We start from the raw sequence: 21,115 nt of genomic DNA on the forward strand, positions 1-21,115 counted from the left end.
GCACACTGTGCATGCACAACCGTTAAAGGTGGCGTGATCAAGTTGAAAAAGCGTCAGTTGTAAGTGAGATTTTGTGTGTGACAGTTGTACATGTGTTTACTAGCTTACGTGGTTGTGTTTTGAGTAATTCAGTTTTAAAGTGGAAGTTGAAACAGAGTCAGGTCAGATTAGAAATAGTGACCAGTATTCCTACATCAAAACTGTATCCCTAAGTGGAAAGAACCAACATAAATGAACAATGCTTTGAGAGAGGTGTGTGGGAATAGTGTGGTGGGTCAAAGCAAAGTATCACAGTGGTCTGCTCTTTTCTGTTAAGGTCGGGTAAGCACTGAGGAGAAACCAATTAGTGGAAGGCCATCAACTGCAACACGCTATACCTCTCAAGTGATTGTTAATTATATTTTGAGAGAGGATCAACAAAAAACTTACGGTGAAATTTCATGCGAGGCCTGAATGTCTGTCATTTTAGTTTACAGTCTCATGACTGAGAAGATGAAGACGGGAAAGTTACTGTCAGATTGGTTCAGCATGATCTGAGTGAAGAGCAGGAAGTAGGTCAAAAAAAGAATTGCAGGAGAACTGTTTCAATTATGGAACAGAAAGAAAACAGTTTCCAATCAGGATTGTTGCAGCCGATCAAACCTGGTTATGAGATTTTGAGCCAGAACTTAAGTCTCAGTCATCACAATGGAAAAGTTCCAATTGTTGACACTCGAAAAATTCTGCTGCCAACAATTAAGGGTGAAAATGATGATGATCTTTGTGTATGGTGTGAATGGAGTCATAGCTACAAACAGAGTGCCCCAGGGGACGCCTGTAACAGGTGCATACTACGAGCTGTTTCTGCAACATGTTTTGCACCTGAAAATTTTTCAAAGAAGGCCCGACATGCTTGCAGCTGGTGTCCTCATTTTGTGTGATAATGCAAGACACCCTTTTGCCACATCGGTGGCAGAAACGTTTGACAAATACAGATGGGAAATACTTCCCACCCACGATTCAGTCGTGATATGAGCCCATCAGACTTTGTTTTTTTTTTTTTACCAAATCGATGGAACAACTCCACGGAAAATGTTTTGATACAACTGATGAAGCTTTCGGAGAGGTCAGCCAAGTTACCAGGCAGCTCAACAATGAAGGTTTCTTATCCGGAATACAGAAGTTGCTAATGTTCAGAAGCTGTCATAAGCAAGAACTGAGATTATATGGAAGGCCTGTAAAGTTATTTTGTAAAATAAATTATTTTCTTCAGTTATATCTTATAGTGCGTAGAACTTTGAAGTTACCCTTATAATGCATACACCTACTAGAATCTAAGAGAAGATGCACATTTTAGATGTGTGAGTAAAGTTCAATGGCCGAAGAACAAACCTTCAATTTCTTTTCCATAAGTACATTTTTGCGCTCCCTCAGCTGGTTGACTCTCTCTGAATGCCTTCTCAGTGACTCCTGTTTCATGTGGAGTGCACGCTGAATAGCACTGACTTGTGCTCGAAGCTCCTCCTGCTCTGCCAGGGCTTCCTCCATGGAGCGTGACGATCCTGTTACAGCCAAAAAATGTTGGAGGTTCAGTATCATTTATATGGCCTAGAATAGTCTGAATGCTAGCCAATAACATCATAATTCTGCAAGACACTTTCACCATCATTTCATCAGTTTCCACTATAATGTCAATGTATTCTTAAATCCCTCCTCGATAGAATTGTCCCATGTTTACGAAAATGTTTAAAATTTCTGTGTGCACAGCAAGGTGGCTACCTAAACCAGAATCGACACATTAAAAAGTTGAACAAGAGGTGCAGTTTTTAACAGCTTATGTTTAGGAAGATGTTATTATATTTACCTAAGGTCAACTGGAGTAATTAAGCTTGAGTCAATGAATACATTAAATGTATTTGTAATTGTGAATATGGCCAACCATCAGCTGTAGAATGGAAGGACGACAATGAAAATTTTTTTCAGACCAGGACTCAAACCGGATTTCCCTCTTATCGCGAGCAGTTCCCTTAGCATTTGGCTATCCATGCACAACTCACGGCCAGGCCATGCCGACTCCAATTTCATGGCCAGCTGCGATAGGTTTCTCAGTTGAGGAACCATGGAGCGAACAGCCCGATCAATGTGGCTCCACAGAGTCTTGATGGGTTTAAATAAGTGGAGTTTTGTGGCCAGGGGAGTATGGTAAACTCATCTTGCAGTTATTCAAACCAAGTACATACACCTTGAGCCATGTGACACATTGGATTGTCCTGCTGATAGATGCTATCACGACGAGGAATCAAAAATTGCATGTAGGGGTTGAAATGGTTTCCAAGGACAGATGCATACTTGTGTTGATCCACTGTGCCTTCCAGCATGAAAAGATAACCTATGGAATGCCATGAAAACATTCCCCAAACCATAATTCATGCAGGGCATTTGCTTTCAGGTATTTCATGCCGTGCATGCCAATGGCCATCTGTCCGATGGAGCATACAAGTGACTCATCTGAAAAGGCCATCAGTCACCACTCGGTGGAAGTCCAGTTGCAGCATAAGCGAGCAGATTCCAGCTGTTGTCCCAAATGAACAGTGGTCAGAATGGATGCACGAGTATACACCTGCTGCAGAGGCTCGTGTGCAACAATGTTTGCTGAGTGGTTAGTGGAGAGACACATTTATTTAGGCTGTCAGTAGTTTAACAGCTGCATGTCTATTCTGCAGCCATTTTTTACCCATCACTACAGCCCACAACTATCTTGGTGCCTGTTTTGGATAGCACCATTTTGCCATGCATGTATTCTTTCACCACGGTGGCACACGGACCACTTACTTTGCCGTTGCTGAAATGCTTCCATCTTTTTCCTACAAGACAATGATCATGCCCTTTCGGATGGTGGATAAAGTGCTCGGTTTTTGTGTTATAACAAAGACTGCTGATAGAAGTCACAATAATATGTACTGCAGAAACAAACAATATGTTTCAACTTCAAAGTAGTGAACTCATGACAAAAAGAAACCGATTGCTATAGCAGATTTTTTGATACACCTGCTGCAGTGTACTAGCACAATGTCAGGCACATCCAGAGGGGGTAAGACATATTATCATGAACATTGTGTAAAACCACTAAGTTGTTCATAAGTATGTTTCCCCAAGTTTCCAAAAGAAATATTAATTTTGTGGTAAGTATACTTCCTGTGTCTCATGGATGATGATGATGATGATGATTGGTTTGTGGGACGCTTGACTGCGTGGTCATCAGCACTTGTACAAAGTCCCAATTTTGACACAGTCCATTTTTTTTGCAATCCAATCTAGCCACAGTCATGAACAACGATGATGATGATGATGATGATGATGATGATGATGATGATGACGATGAAATGGTCCAGTCCTTGGGCAGGGAAAACCCCGAACCTGGCCAGGAATCAAACCCGAGACCCCGTGATCCAGAGGCAGCAAAGCTAGCCACTAGACAAAGACCTGTGAACATGTCTTGTGCAGAAACTACTTTAGTGGTATGCATACTTCCTAATGGCCTTTAAAATAACGTCATTTGGTAGTGCGTATACTTCCCTTACCCTTCATGCAGCGGACTACTACTAGATGCCAAGAGTGTACAGAAATGGTACAACACATTTATATCAACACAGTAAAGAAATACATTCCACGACCTGCGAAAGGGTTAATGAACTAGATTACACTTACAGCTGCACCTCTCCCCCGCCCCCACACACCTGTGCAGCTGCAAACTGCGCGGCCACTCCGAGCAGCTGGACACACAATGTCAAGAAAGCAGTTTGGCAGGTAGACTGGATGGAGAGGTTGTGTCGGGTGGTGTGGTTAGAGGGCAAAAAAGGGGAGAAGCAGGTGGAGCTGGGAAAGGGTATCTGATGTCTTAGCAGGAGGTCACAGAGCTGCAAAATAGGAATGGAACACATGGACACTGAAGGTAGTGGGTTTGTGCAGCACACGATGACAATGACATGCAGGAGTGGTTTGGGAGAAGGTGACAGGATGGAGGAATCAATTGTGGCCAGGAGGATTACGGAAGTGAAGAATGTGTTGCAAGGATGACTTCCATCTGTGTAGTTCAGAAGAGCTGGTGTTGGTGGGGGAGGGGGTAGTAAGGAGGTAGTGAAGGGTCAAAATGGCACAGGTTGTGAAGCAAATACTGAACTCTAGCAGCATGCTCTGTTACTGAGTAGTCAACTCTATTCTTGGCCACAGTTTGAAGGTGACCATTCATTCTAGTGCACAACTGGTCACTGGGTAACTGATGTGAAGCCGTCATACAACTGTTGTTCAAGCAATATTGAGGATATTCAGTTGCCAATTGTGTGATTATTTTACCACAATATGTTTCGGGACAACATTATACTATTTTCAAGTGCTAATAACAAAGAAACCATATAGAACAATCCTCCTTATACTGGCAGACATATAGGAATTACAGACGTCCTGAGTTAAAAGTTCAATGGTAAGTTTTATGTACAGGATAAAGTTTTAGCAATGGGATGTGCTCTAGCAGGGTAGATGGTAAACATCATCTCGAATAAGTATGAAACAGCTTTTTTAAAGGCAAATGTTAAATACAGTGACAAAGTGCAGATGTACAGGAGATATGTTGTTGATATTTTCATAGTCTATCAGAGGTCCAAGGAAGAAATAAATGAGTTGATGAATGACTTCAATAATATGCATAAGGACATAGTTTTTATAGTAGAGCATGAACAACATGGAGTCTTAAATTATCTGGACCTGAGGACCAATACAATCAAGACAGGAATTTTTAGGAGGCTCAAGTTCACAGGGGCAGTTAATAGTAACTCCTCATGGAACCCCCAACAAAAATGAATAGCACTTTTCAAAAATGTGGTGCACAGGGCTAATTCCACACCTCTAAGTCTGGAAAACAAGAATGAGGAAATGAAAACCCTTAGACAAATAGTGGTAGAAAATCGTTTGGATGTAGCAGCTAAGCATGGTAACCAGCAAGATGATAAAAGTCCAGACAAATATAGTGTTGTGCCATATTGCATGACCAAGTCACAGGAATTAGTGAGGTGGTTTAGCAAGAAAGGGGTTAGAACTGCTTTCAAGATGGACACAAATCAGGACAGAGGCTGAGGCATAAGATGGACACAGGTGAGAAATTGATGAGAAAATTAGGTGTGTATGAAGTAAAATGACAGGATTGTGAAGTGAGATATGTAGGGTAGACGGGAAGGAATTCTAAAGTTAGATTTAAAAAGTATAATAATGGAGAGAATAGCTTGTCAGCTGTAGCAAAGCATCTCAAGAATGAGCAGCATTTGTTGGGAGATATAACAGAAAGAATGACGGTGTCGCGCACTGAAGCAAAAGGGTGGTCGCTATCAAATTTAGAGGAGGTAGAGATTTGTTGTGCCTTGGAAGGGAAGTGCGTCAGAGGGTGGCAGTGTCTAAAGGGCATTTCTGGGCACCCTTTAATGATGTCTTCCTTAAGAAGCAGCCACCAATGTATTTTACCTAATGGCATATGATTCACACATGCTATTTCCATTCAGACTGCTGCATAAAGGGAATTTTATGTTAGAATGCGCTAGGACCAGACAGACGGTTCTCAAAGATTTAATGAGAGACAGTAGTATCTTTGGTCCTGAGTAATTGGCTTCAAGTAAATATCATCACTGGCAGGTCAGGGCAGCAGCTTTCAGTTTGCAACTGTACCTTGGGGATAGTGGATGCACCGGCTTGTGATGATTCAGGTTTTATGGTTTTAGTTAACAATGTTCCCTGTGCAGCTTGTTTTTATGTTTTCATGAGGCTTAATGTCATAATTTTTTTAAAACTAGGTTTAACTCGGGACATCTGTAATCATTATATATCTGCCAGTATAAGGAGGATTGTTTTATCTTGTTTCCTTGTTCTTGAAAATGGTATAATGTTGTCCCAAAACATGCTGTGGCAATAACCACACAATTGACAACTGGGCTGGATATCCTCATTATTGATTAATTGGTTGCTGGTTATACCTACATAATATGCTGTGCAGAAATTGCAACATGGCATGGCGTGGCTGCTTTTGCAGGTGACTGACGAGATACTAGAGCCTATGACAGGACTGGAGCATGGTGTGCTGAGTAGACAAATTGAACATGACTTGCTCTTGGATCTTCCACAGGAATGTGAGCCATATGGAATGGGGTTGAGAGTGGGAATGGCGTAGGGATGGGCAAGGATATGTAGGTCTTCAGGAGGAGAGCGAAGGATCATGGGTAGGTTGTGACCCATTTTTGGGCACGATGATAGAGAAGTCAAAGCCCTGATGGACATGGCCGAGTTGCTTTAGTCTGGGATGGTATTTGGCAATAGGGGAATGCTCATTTGCAAGTAATTATTACTGGTGGTGATAGGGGTGTGTAAGGATATGGTGTGTGAAATCTGTTTGTGGACTAGATTTGGGAGTTGCTGCCTTTCTGTGAAGTCCTCTGTGAACCCTGCAACATACTGTGCAACAGAATTGTCATCACTGCAGAAATGCCATCCACAAATGACAAGGCTAAATGAGTTAGTTTGTGTGGAAGAGATGATAGTTGACAAAATTCAGGTATTGTCAACGGTTAGTGGGCTTGATTTAGATAACGGTATGAATACAGCCATGACAGATGTGCAGCTCATTTTTAAAATTTGGGGCATGGGCATGGGCACACACATGGTGTCTTCCAATGTCAATGTATTTATGCATCATCTATTGCAAAACTTCCTAGCCTCCCAAAACTCTTGCTTGGTCCAGGCAAGATCTGGACCCAGAGCCAATTTCTCCACATTCTCAACACACACTCTCCCATCTGCTTCATCCGGTGATCCTCAGCTCAACATGCTCTCTTCTGACATGTTGACCTCAACTTCTAAGACGGCGTCATCGATATTTCTGTCACATAAAGCCTGCTAACCATCAACAGTATCTGCATTTTGACAGCAGTCATCTATTTCACATCAAAAACTAACTCTCATTTAGCCCTGCCATTCATGGAAGGCATACCTGCAGTGATGAGAATTCCCTTGCCCATTATGTTGAAGGCCTCACAAAGGCCTTCACAGACAGGCAGCATCCCCCTAATCAAGTCCACAAACAGATTTCACACATTATATCCTCACACATCCCTAACCCTGTCACCGCTCCTAAAAAAACAACTGAACCATATCTATCGTTGTGCCCAGAAATGAGGTACATCCTACCCATGATGTTTCCCTCACCTACTGAAGTGGTATTTCGCCACTCATTCAACTTACACAACATTTTTGTCCACCCTTGTGCCACATCCCCTCACAAGCTGTTTCCACAGGGGTCATATTTCTGTGGAAGGCTAGGGAGCAAGACTTGTCCAATTCTCCTACACAACAAACCCTACTCCAGAACTTTCAAAGGCTTATGCTATCTCATTAGAGGTAGGGCAACCTGCAAAAGCAGCCATGTCATATACCAGCTCTGTTGCTATTTCTACACAACATTTTAGGTACCCATGATCAGCAACTAACATGCTCAAGTTCAATGTCTACTTCACAACCAGTGCCATGTGGATGAATTACATTTCCTTAACGTTCTTCCTATGAATCTCAGCCTGGTATCTGCTTTTTCTAAAACTGTTTTATGTGCTTTAGGTCACACTGGATGGTTACCCCTATACTCAGGCAGCTGAAACTTTGCACTTGATGCATGTGTTTCAAGTGATGATGCCAAAGCTCCCACACTGCTGGCTTTGTTTCATGTCAACATAAACAATGAGAACTTTGGTTGGTTTCTATTGTGTGCTTGCAGTATACTGTAATTTATAAAATTGTGATACATGGAAAATGCCACAGAAAAAAGTTATTTCATCCAGTGACAATCCTTTGCACTGAGGGGTTCTGGTAAACAGCCAGGCACTGGAGTAGCTACGAACTCTCACGTTTTACAAGAAGGAGAAAGAATATGTAAGTATTCATGGACAGCCATCAGATCTGAAGATCAAGTTGTGGAACAAACATAAAAAAACCCTTGTAATTAGTGCAAAAACTGAAGAATGGGGTATGCTGAGAGATGTAGACATCAGCTGTAATGATTGCAAGCCGTCTGGATCAAATAATATATTTTTAGCTATGGATATTGGTTACTTGTTGCATTACTGTCTTTACAAAACGCAGAGCGGATGCATAAATAAAAATAAAAATTTCGCTGTGCAGCGTGCAAAAAAGGCATTTTCTTTGAAACAACTGCAATTTCTATACAGCTGCTGAGAAAATGGCCACTACGAGAAACGTGCTTTGTATAATGTCTCTCTGTACTTATGTTTTTCTGTTGTGTTTAGCCAGTAATATTCCTGTTTAAGTTGATCTGCAAATTGAGAGAATGATTCTAAATGTTGCAAAATGCTGTGACATTGAAAAACAGCAGAACAAACTGCAAAATCCGCTTTCTGAGTCTAGAAAGTGCCTGTACAGTAAAAAGTGTGGCCAGCCTGAAATTTAGTAAGACTTATCCTGGCAAACTTTTGTGTGTTGTGTCTACTTTCATTTACTGGTATGAATACATGCTGAATTCATCTGCTAACTATGGTTGGCTAGGTTGGCTGTGCCAAAACAGAAGTCGCTATTGACTAAGGCCATTCAGTTAATAAAGGAACAGTGACTCCCATCAGTAGCTGCAGTGTGGTTCTTTACAAAGTGAATAAATAGTAATATACTGTATTTACCCAATAAGACAAGGTTTCTCCCAAATTCACCATTTGAAAAATACAGGGGTGTCTTATATTCACAGATTAAACTATTGCTGCTGAGGTCAACATTTTTACATCATTTAGCAGAGTATATAGAGATAGTCACACATTTATAGAGGCTGTCTTACATTTAGGGATGAAACTTTGGTTGCTGAGGTGATGTGCAGATTTATTTTGAAGAATTTGGAAGAGCAGGGCTCTGTCAACAATACTCGCTTGAGATTTCCCAATACACCAAAGCACTTGATACGGCATCGATATTGCTTGAACAATCATGTGGTACTAACTTGCGTGGTGCTAGTGCATGAGATACATGAGAAACTGTGAACTAGCCACTACATCAGTCTATTGCTCTGACTAAAAATTTGACAATTTTGTGAAACACAGGAGGAAATAGCATTAAATTCTATCAGCTTACGATCGTTTGTTGTATCTGAACAGGTTTGCAGAAAACATTGTCATGCATGTATGGATACCACATCCAAACATTAATGCCAGTTTTTAGATAAAGGTAACATTCAAAATCAGAAATATTGTCCTCCGAAAAACATTAGTTCATTCAGAACAAATATTATATTTCGTTATGAGATACTGTAGTGATTTACTAGGTAAATAGCAAATGAGAAATTTGGTCGCTGCTTACATATTAGAACACCGGGTAAAAACGTTACCACCTTTTAATCAGCTTTAGAGCATGATGATGATGATGATGATGATGATGATGATATTCAGTTGAAATATGAAGGAAAATTAATCCAGAATGAAATGTCTAACAAAAGAAATAAATCACATTAAACTGACTGTAATTGTTATCGCGAGAATAAATTACAGTGGAAAAACCTGTTGTATAGATAGTAACAACAGATGACACTAGATTGTGGGAGAAGAGAAAGTTCGGGAATCGTAGTTGTGATCTTTTTTTATGTATTAGTTGGTGTTGTCACATATGACCTGCACACTAGAAGATATTGCAGTCTGCTTTGCACAGTTGTTCAAGCTCAGCACTATGGAAGGGTTGGAAGGCGAATAGTGCCACCAACTTGGCTGAGAGCTAAGATAACTGTGAGGAAGGGAGTTAAGAGAGAAGTAAATTTTGCATTGCCAACCATGAGATTCTATACTACGTACTTTGGATTTTTATGAACATCTTCCACGTTTAAACTGCAGTTTGCCTGAGTTGTTCAGTTGTAGTTCGAATCTAACTGAATAAAGTTGGACAAATATTCAACAAGAGCACCAGTTTCTGCAGGAAATGGTAAAAGTATAGATAGGGGGCAGTGGTGTACTTAAGTGCTTCTTGCTACATTGTTGCTGACACTCGCCATGATGTATAATGGGAATGGAAGGGGGAGTGACAGCTGGTTCTACACAGTCAATGAAAGAGCAGTGGGCAAGTGATTTGTTTGAAAGCAAGAGACATTGTAACATTCCCCACATCAGTATGTAATACAAATCTGATATGTATTCAGTAAAAAAACAGCTGTGTTCTCAGGTACCACCACAATGACAACCTCAGAAATAACAATATACTTGGAAGAAACTGCCAAATATTTGTGACAAAAAAAAGCTTTTAATTCCACAGCTGTGCTATTAGAATGATTATTGTTATTATTATGATTATTATTATTATTACTGCTATTACAAATAGTGATACCACAAACAACAACGTTAGCATGCAAGAAAGGCAGAAAAGCAAATGGTCTGAAAATTAATGTAAACCATTTGTTTCTGCTTATTTTATTTCTCCTAGTGTTATCAAAATGTAGACAATTAATAAATGGTGAAAGTTTAGAGATGCATAATGTTAACTTTTTGGCAGTTACTTTACATCAATAAAACAGTTTGTAGTTCTGATTAGTCAGGATGTGTTAAAAACAAATTTTTGTCTCAGAGAACATCTTAAAAAACGGGATGGTTCGTCTTATACTCAGGTAAATATAGTAATAAAACTCAGGGATTAATGTTGCCTACATTAAGAATAATTCAATAGAGGAGCACACCTCAAAAATCAAAATGAGACTAATACCAACAACCTGATATCTACCAGTTCAATTACAAGGACTAAAACGAAATCTACACCAGGATGATTTTGACAGTATAAAGAACACACCAGAGCATTGAAATACAGTACTAACCTCTCAATTTGCAGATCAACTTAAACAGGAATATTACTGGCTAAGCACAACAGAAAAACATAAGTACACACAGACATCTCACTTTTTAAGGACATTATACAAAGTACGTTCCTTCTAGTGGCCATTTTCGCAGCAGCTGTATATAAATTGCAGTTGTTTCAAAGAAAATGCCTTTTTTGCATGCTACACATTGAAATTTTTATTTTTATTTATGCACCCAGACGCGTTTCGCCTTCAAAAAAAGGCAAAACACGCCTGGGTGCATAAATAAAAATAAAAATTTCTATGTGCAGAAGGCGAAATGCATCTGGGTGCATAAATAAAAATAAAAATTTCTATGTGCAGCATGCAAAAAAGGCATTTTCTTTGAAACAACTGCAATTTATTGTACAAAGCGTTAAACCACAATAAACAGCTGATTAATGAGCAGATAAATATTTGAAACGAGGCATTATGTAAAATCACTGAACACATCACATAGAAAAAAGTAACAAAAGTAAACCACCACCTCCTGCATTTCATCTCTGTTTCTCCCGTTCTTCCATTTTATTACCAACACATTCTTCTTTCCTCCTCTTGGAATTCACGGTTCACTACATTTACTCATCATTGCCACCTCTCCTTTTTCTACAATACTTTCCACTTAGATGGACTTCCATACTTCTCCTTCATTTCAATTATATATTAAATAAGTGCCCACTAACATCACTAAAATGATGACAAACCACAAATGAAGAGAAAATTTTTAGATCAAGTGAAAACCAAATCAAGCCATTAAGTTCACAATACTACACACACACACACACACACACACACACACAAAGATGTTTAGCCATAAGTATGTAAAGAAACGCTAGTGGCGCTATATTGCATCATACTCCACTTCGAGAAATGTGTAGTGCTGGAAATCAAAGTGAACCTCAGGAATGTGCTAACAGATAATACTTCCTGGCGTAAGCGAAAATCAGACATAAAACCACGCAATAGAAGCCATGCCTCAGTAACTTGAATAATAAAAAGACTTTCTATCTAGAAAGCAAACTAAAATTGTGACGTTGTTACACAGCATGCAAATGATTATGTTTCATATCAATAAAATGAAATATGTACTGTGATATATGTATGTTCTAGTAGTTTAATGCAGAAATTTTAAATACCTTTAATATTGGTTAATGGACATCTGTGTTTCAGTTGATTATGTAGGCAGGCCCAAATCATTTTCAGTGATATCTATGCAGCATGTGTAATATTCATTTACAGTTACCCACTCCCTGTCATGCTCTCCTCCCATCCTGCACATCTTGTGTCAGGTATGGAAAGTGTCTGAAGCAGTGTGAAGGGAGCTTGCCTACTCTGTAAAGCAGGAAAGGCAGCAATATGTGACAGATTTGACAAAGAGAGTAAAATGCTGGTGTAGGTACAGAGCATACAGTTCAGTGCACATTGTTGAACATTGGGCTCTGCAGCAGAAAACTCCTGTGTGTTTCCTAATAGACCAAACGACATCTTCAATTACAATGGCAGTGGGCATGGTATCATCAAGACTGGAATGTGGATCAATGGAAATGTGTAACCTGGTTGGAAGAATCACATTTATTGTTACACTTGCATGATGAACTTGTATTCAAGCACATTCATCCAGGTGAAAGTTTGCTCGAAATGTGTACCACTCTACAGATGCAACCGGTAGGGCAGTATTATGCTGTGGAAGATATTCACTTGGGACCCCACAGGGGATGTGGTAGTAATCGAAAGGACCATCACAGCTGGGGACCACGAAAACATTATATGGACCACCTGCATTGCTTCATGTTTAATATCTTCCGCAAGGGCTGTGGTATCTTCCAGTAAGATAACTCTCTGTGTTGCTAGATCAGAATTATGCTACAGTGGTTTGAGGAGCATGACAGTGTATTCACTTTGATGTCTTGGTCACTAGATTTGCTCAATCTGAATCTGACAGAACATATATGGGACACTTTTGGGCATTAGCCCTGAGCTCATGCACCAATGACCCATAATTTAGAGAAACAGGCTGATCTGCGTGTATATATCTAGTGCCACATTCACCTGGAACCTTATAAAGGAATTGTAGGAATCCACACCATGCAGAATCACTACTGCACTGCATTTAAATGTGAACCAGTTGACTATTAAGCAGGAGGTCATAATGTTTTGGCTCATCAGTGTATGGGCAGTTGAAGATGGCAGATTCTTAAAATAAAAGATTGGTTTTATAGGAAATTGACTGCTGGAAGAGGTCCAATAATATTTTATCAACCTGTGGGCATCTTAGACTGCAGCTCCTGAATTTCTTTGTCTATGCGGCGCAGTTCTGTCTGCAACTGATCAATGCGGACTACATCTCCTTGGATATCCTTTGCCATCTGCTCCTTTGCTTTTGGACCCAGTAACTGCTCCTTCAAATCTTTAATCTGTTTCCGAGCTGCATCTAAAGCCTCTTCTGTTTGATGAAGCGACTCTCTGAAAACACGGAAATACACCATTGTAAGATGAATAATAACCAGTAAAGTTATCAATTTACTGTTTAAATCCAATAGAATTTCACAAGCAGACATGTGTTTACCAGGTGTACCGGTATGAAATGAGCGTTTTTTTTTTGTTGAGAAAATGAAACACTAATTTTGAATTGAAAAGTAAAATCATTTTATTCAAAGTACTGACCATTGCTTTCTATACATTTTGACCACCTTTCAGGCAATTTGTGGACACCACGACAATAGAAATGTTTGTCTTTTGAAGCAAGCCAATCAGACACCCAATTTTCAACTTCTTCGTAGGAAGTGTTCCTCAGCCATTGCGTTTCCCATTGATGAAAACAAATGGTAGTCAGAAGGGACCAAGTCTGATGAATACGGCGGGTGGGGTAGCAGCTCCCAGCCAAGTGTTTTGATTGTATCCTGAACCAGTTTTGCTTTGTGTGCAGGTGCATTGTCGTGTAAAAAAAATACTTTGCCATGTCTTCTGGCCCATTCTGGTCTTTTGTCTTTTTTTGATCAATGCATACTTCAAATTGATCATCTGTTGTCTGTAGTGATTAGTATTCACAGTTTCACTGGGTTTTAGAAGCTCAGGATACACCACACCTTTCTGATCCCACCAAACAGAGCATTGTCTTCTTACCGAATCGATCTGGTTTTGCAGTCGATGTTGATGGTTGTCCCGAATTAACCCATGATTTTTCCCATTTAGGAGTCTTAGAATAAATCCATTTTTCATCACCAGTAACAATTCGATGCAAAATTGGTTTTCTTTCAGGTCTCTGAAGCAAAATTTGACAAATGGTTTTTCGGTTTTCCATCTGTATTTCGTTCAATTCATGTGGCACCCATTTTCCACACTTTTGGATCTTTCCCATAGCTTTCAAACGGTCAGAAATTGTTTGTTGTGCAACATTTAGCATTGCTGCCATTTGCTTCTGACTCAAAGTATCATCGTCATCCAATATTGCTTGCACTTCAGCATCTTCGAATTTTTTTAGTGGTCTTCCACGTTCTTCATTTCTTACATCAAAATAATTATTTCTGAACGATTGAAACCATCTTTTGCATGTTGCTTTTGATAGAACATGATTGCCATATGCCTTGACAAGCATTTGATGGGACTCTGCAGCACTTTTTTCCAAATGAAGACAAAAAATTAATGCTTTCCGCAAATCATCACTTTCTGATACAAAATTCGATATTGTTAACACGATGAAAACATGATGTTGTTTGTTCCATGACTTGATGTATACTAAATATCTTTGACAGATGTCACACCAACCAAACAAAAAAAAAAAAAAAAAAAAAAAAAAAAAAAAATTAAGGCTCGTTCACAACAAATGTTCCGTATCGACACATTTGTATCTTAACACTCATTTCATACCGGTACATCTGGTAGCACAATATTTACTGAAAATGTGGTGTGCCTTCTTGTGCATTTATGGCAATGCACAATTTTCTATTATTATGATAACTGCTCATCTTCCCTTTAATGTCTACTCATATTTTCTACAAAGCCAATTTGTGGCAAGATAAGAAAATGGTTTTGGTAATTCTAGATTTCAAATATTCTATTCTAAATCTGTAGTTATTTAGTGCAACTACAAACTACGTGACTATATTTTAATATCTGTCAATATTTAACATACATTCTGAATATATGAAGGTGAAAGCATGAAACTGGTGCTTACTTCATTTCTGGTATCTCCTTGGTGCGCATGGTATCAGTTCTTTCATAAGCAGGTTTCATTTGCAAAAGCTTATCATATTCCTTTAGCTTATTTTCTAGTTCTTTCTTATTGTCCTGAAGGCGTGCTGGGACTTCACTGACTTTATTACTCAGCTGTAAATGCAGAAAAATACGTTGTTGCAGGTGGTACTTCATACATGAAATGGGTATAGTTTCTGCAAAAATTAAAAGCACTCCTAACTTGATATCCATGACTTATTTATAGAGATGGGAAAATTTTGCAAAAACGGTAACGCGAAAAATAACACCCAATTGGTGTTTTCTTTTGAAATCGACAATTTGCCCCTTTCCTGTATGAAAAATAAAAAATTGGAGGACAATAGTTTACCAATATTCATAACCGATAAGAACTGAATGTTGAAACTGCATTATGTTATTCTTTTTCCTCAAGACTGAGGTTCTCGTATAATCTGAAAATGACACTTCACCTCCCACATAACTATGATGCAATGCCAAAAACAGCACTGAAATCAACAAAAAAGTAATACCGAAATTGGCAAAACAACACTGAATTTGGCAATACACATACCTAATTTGGTAATAAAAACAACGAATTTAATAATAAACATATCAAAATGGGTAAAAAAGACTATAATTGGCAAAAGAAATACTGAATATGGAAAAAAGTAAGATGAAATTAGGAAAAAAAATGTAACACTGAATATGGGGAAAAAACCCACATTGAATCCGGAAAAAAACTAATGTCAAATCAGGCAAAGCACAGAAACTGGCAAGAATTAGTACCAACATCCTAAAAAATTATACCAATTTGGTAAAAAATATCAAATTGGGCAAAAATAAAAATGAAGACTGCAAAAAACACACAGAAACTGGCAAAAACAATGAATTTAGCAACAAAATTGCTCCGATTGTGGAAAAAATAACATTAAAATTAGCAGAAAATAATGCCGAAATGGGTAAAAATAACACCTTATTTGGTATACGAATTTGGAGGGAAAAAAAGGGGCGAAATTGGCAAGAAAAAGAACAGGTAGGGGGAAAATAAACACTGAATTTGTAAAAACAAAGGGAAAAAGACAACAAAATCCTTTAAAAAGAAAAAGCACTGAAATTGTCAAAAAAATAACACCAAATTTGGCTATCAAATACAATGATTGTTTCCTGTTCCTGCTTATTTAAAACAAAGAAAATTTGGAACAGAATAATGTTCAATAATTGAACATTAGATCATCACTTGCAGCAAGCAGTGTCTCAAGAAATTTGATGAAAATTTCTGTCAAAATACTACGTGCAAATTTTATCTTCTATTGTTCTTGATCTGTATAAAGCAACATGTTGGTCATCAGTCTACTGACTGGTTTGATACGGCCCGCCACGAATTCCTTTCCTGTGCTAACCTCTTCATCTCAGAGTAGCATTTGCAACCTACGTTCTCAATTATTTGCTTGACGTATTCCAATCTCTGTCTTCCTCTACAGTTTTTGCCCTCTACAGCTCCCTCTAGTACCACGGAAGTCATTCCCTCATGTCTCAGCAGATGTCCTATCATCCTGTCCCTTCTCCTTACCAGTGTTTTCCACATATTCCTTTCCTCTCCGATTCTGCGTAGAACCTCCTCATTCCTTACCTTATCAGTCCACCTAATTTTCAACATTCGTCTATAGCACCACATCTCAAATTCTTCGATTCTCTTCTGTTCCGGTTTTCCCACAGTCCATGTTTCACTACCATACAATGTTGTACACCAGACGTACATTCTCAGAAATTTCTTCCTCAAATTAAGGCCGGTATTTGATATTAGTAGACTTCTCTTGGCCAGAAATGCCTTTTTTGCCATAGCGAGTCTGCTTTTGATGTCCTCCTTGCTCCGTCCGTCATTGGTTATTTTACTGCCTAGGTAGCAGAATTCCTTGACTTCATTGACTTCGTGACCATCAATCCTGATGTTAAGTTTCTCGCTGTTCTCATTTCTACTACTTCTCTTACCTTCGTCTTCCTCCAATTTACTCTCAAACCATACTGTGTACTCATTAGACTGTTCATTCCGTTCAGCAGATCATTTAATTCTTCTTCACTTTCACTCAGGATAGCAATGTCATCAGCGAATCGTGTCATTGATATCCTTTCACCTTGTATTTTAATTCCACTCCTGAACCTTTCTTTTAATTCCATCATTGCTACCTCGATGTACAGATTGAAGAGTAGGCGCGAAAGGCTACAGCCTTGTCTTACACCCTTCTTAATACGAGCACTTCGTTCTTGATCGTCCACTCTTATTATTCCCTCTTGGTTGTTGTACATATTGTATATGACCCGTCTCTCCCTATAGCTTACCCCTACTTTTTTCAGAATCTCGAACAGCTTGCACCATTTTATATTGTCGAATGCTTTTTCCAGGTCGACAAATCCTATGAAAGTGTCTTGATTTTTCTTTAGCTTTGCTTCCATTATTAGCCGTAACGTCAGAATTGCCTCTCTCGTCCCTTTACTTTTCCTAAAGCCAAACTGATCGTCACCTAGCGCATTCTCAATTTTCTTTTCTATTCTTCTGTATATTATTCTTGTAAGCAGCTTCGATGCATGAGCTGTTAAGCTGATTGTGTGATAATTCTTACACTTGTCAGCTCTTACCGTCTTCGGAATTGTGTGGATGATGCTTTTCCGAAAGTCAGATGGTATATCTCCAGACTCATATATTCTACACACCAACGTGAATAGTCGTTTTGTTGCCACTTCCCCCAATGATTTTAGAAATTCTGATGGAATGTTATCTATCCCTTCTGCCTTATTTGACCGTAAGTCGTGCAAAGCTCTTTTAAATTCCGATTCTAATACTGGATCCCCTATCTCTTCTAAATCGACTCCTGTTTCTTCTTCTATCACATCAGACAAATCTTCACCCTCATAGAGGCTTTCAATGTATTCTTTCCACCTATCTGCTATCTCCTCTGCATTTAACAGTGGAATTCTCGTTGCACTCTTAATGTTACCACCGTTACTTTTAATGTCACCAAAGGTTGTTTTGACTTTCCTGTATGCTGAGTCTGTCCTTCCGACAATCATATCTTTTTCGATGTCTTCACATTTTTCCTGCAGCCATTTCGTCTTAGCTTCCCTGCACTTCCTATTTATTTCATTCCTCAGCGACTTGTATTTCTGTATTCCTGATTTTCCCGGAACACGTTTGTACTTCCTCCTTTCATCAATCAACTGAAGTATTTCTTCTGTTACCCATGGTTTCTTCGCAGCTACCTTCTTTGTATCTATGTTTTCCTTCCCAACTTCTGTGATGGCCCTTTTTAGAGATGTCCATTCCTCTTCAACTGTACTCCCTACTGCGCTATTCCTTATTGCTGTACCTATAGCGTTAGAGAACTTCAAACATATCTCGTCATTCCTTAGTACTTACGTATCCCACTTCTTTGCGTACTGATTCTTCCTGACTAATGTCTTGAACTTCAGCCTACTCTTCATCACTACTATATTGTGATCTGAGTCTATATCTGCTCCTGGGTGCGCCTTACAATCCAGTATCTGATTTCGGAATCTCTGTCTGACCATGATGTAATCTAATTGAAATCTTCCCGTATCTCCCGGCCTTTTCAAAGTATACCTCCTCCTCTTGTGATTCTTGAACAGGGTATTCGCTATTACTAGCTGAAACTTGTTACAGAACTCAATTAGTCTTTCTCCTCTTTCATTCCTTGTCCCAAGCCCATATTCTCCTGTAACCTTTTCTTCTACTCCTTCCCCTACAACTGCATTCCAGTCGCCCATGACTATTAGATTTTCGTCCCCCTTTACATACTCCATTACCCTTTCGATATCCTCATACACTTTCTCTATCTGTTCATCTTCAGCTTGTGACGTCGGCATGTATACCTGAACTATCGTTGTCGGTGTTAGTCTGCTGTCGATTCTGATTAGAACAACCCGGTCACTGAACTGTTCACAGTAACACACCCTCTGCCCTACCTTCCTATTCATAACGAATCCTACACCTGTTATACCATTTTCTGCTGCTGTTGATATTACCCGATACTCATCTGACCAGAAATCCTTGTCTTCCTTCCACTTCACTTCACTGACCCCTACTATATCTAGATTAAGCCTTTGAATTTCCCTTTTCAGATTTTCTAGTTTCCCTACCACGTTCAAGCTTCTGACATTCCACGCCCCGACTGGTAGAAAGTTATCCTTTCGTTGATTATTCAATCTTAATGGGGGACTATTCCGGAATCTTTTGCCAATGGAGAGATCATCATGACACTTCTTCAATTACAGGCCACATGTCCTGTGAATACACATTACGTGTCTTTAATGCAGTGGTTTCAATTGCCTTCTGCATCCTCATGTCGTTGATCATTGCTGATTCTTCCGCCTTTAGGGGCAATTTCCCACCCCTAGGACAAGAGAGTGCCCTGAACCTCTATCCGCTCCTCCGCCCTCTTTCACAAGGCCGTTGGCAGAATGAGGCTGACTTCTTATGCCGGAAGTCTTCGGCCGCCAATGCTGATTATTTATCAAAATTTAGGCAGTGGCGGGGATCGAACCCGGGACTGAAGACGTTTTGATTATGAATCAAAGACGCATCCCTAGACCACAGGTACTGGACACTTTGATCTTAATTGAAATAAAATATCCCATTAACTCTTTGTCTGCTACAGACGCACTCTCTGCATTCAATGCTGAGTGCGGCTTTGTTGTCACTATACTGCTTGTCTAATGGTGCTGTCTGTGCTGAGAGACTATTATAATCTAATATCTCAATTCGATAAAGGACTGAATTTCATTGCATTATTGTCTTAGTTACTTCACTGCATCAAATTAAGTAAGGCATGGCATGAAATTTTTAAAGAGTTTGTAGAGGCAAAAACGCAAAGACTTTGTGTGCGCTCATACATTGCTGTTATGAAATATATATGACGTATTGAAGTTTTAGTTAAAACTGATAATAGAACAATATCTTGATTAGTTCTCGAGTTATTGGTTTTTATATCTGGCGGATAACTGCACACAGTGCACCCAACTCGGGCCCTCCACATTGGAAATCATCTCGTCATAACAATCATCATATTTGATAAATGGTTCAAGGTATCAAAACTAGGCTTATTGCAAATGATACCAAACAATGTTGCATGATAAATACTTGAAAAAGTTTTTATTCACTGGAGTATGGAAGTGACTCGTCTGAAATGGGATGCGTAAAAATGTCAATAGTGCTTGGGAGACAAAGCCGCAGCATAGCTCAGGCCAATACTTTGTGTTAAAAAGACTGGGCTGAATTTTCTCTGCATGCGAGCCATTTATCACTTCATGTGAGAACAATCTACGTACGTCCCACTCTCTGTCCCTTGACTGGTGTTGCATTCTGTTGTCAATTTCTAGAATTATTTCAAAAGAAACATTAGTGGACTTATGGCTTAGTCAATATGATCACACTAACGTAATTTAGTGTGTGTGTGTGTGTCATAGTTTGCTGTAGTTCTGCAACAAATACACCCCTATGTTGAGTGAACAAGAAATTTTGGAAGCTCAAGTGGAAGAAATTGCTCAATAACTCATTTCTTACTTTTTTTTGGAGGATAATTATACTTTCTGCCACCATTATTTAAAAATTTGTAATCTTTCAAAGAACTAAAGTAAAAATGACAAATAAATCTTGAAGCTTGGTCCTTTTTCCGTATGTATTGTGCTTGGAGATAGATCAATTACATATGTTCCATTAACACTTTAAACAACTGCATAAATGGCTGGTTTCCTAGGCCTTATATTCTTCTAAATGGCTAGTCTCCAAAACATTAATTATCCTATTGGCTGGCAACTGGGAAAACACTTGATGAGAAGACTAATTAGAAACGTGATTTACAGTATCAGATTACAATTTCTCTATAAATCTAACACATTCACTGAAGCCCCTGCCTCAACACTGTGTAAATTTCTCTACACCCTCTGTATCCTGAGCCACCAGGTCATGTGTCCACTCTTTCATATTGGGCCGAGGTTATATATTATTGCAATGGTCTTTCTTGTTAAATATTGCTA

At 39.1% G+C, this 21,115-nt stretch overlaps 1 protein-coding gene across 2 annotated transcripts in view; it reads right to left on the bottom strand.

Annotated features, from left to right (window-relative positions):
* LOC124544662 (DNA repair protein RAD50) overlaps positions 1-21,115 on the bottom strand; it is a 251,508-nt gene that overhangs the window by 72,072 nt on the left and 158,321 nt on the right. For both annotated transcript variants that reach the window (XM_047123280.1, XM_047123281.1), the window contains 3 exons: positions 15,051-15,202; positions 13,137-13,339; positions 1,372-1,541 (listed from right to left, as the gene is read on the bottom strand). In XM_047123280.1, the coding sequence (XP_046979236.1) occupies positions 1,372-1,541; positions 13,137-13,339; positions 15,051-15,202 (525 nt within the window). The remainder of the gene's footprint in view (positions 1-1,371; positions 1,542-13,136; positions 13,340-15,050; positions 15,203-21,115) is intronic.

Source organism: Schistocerca americana, chromosome 8 (assembly GCF_021461395.2).
Source record: "Schistocerca americana isolate TAMUIC-IGC-003095 chromosome 8, iqSchAmer2.1, whole genome shotgun sequence".
Lineage (NCBI taxonomy): Eukaryota > Metazoa > Arthropoda > Insecta > Orthoptera > Acrididae > Schistocerca > Schistocerca americana.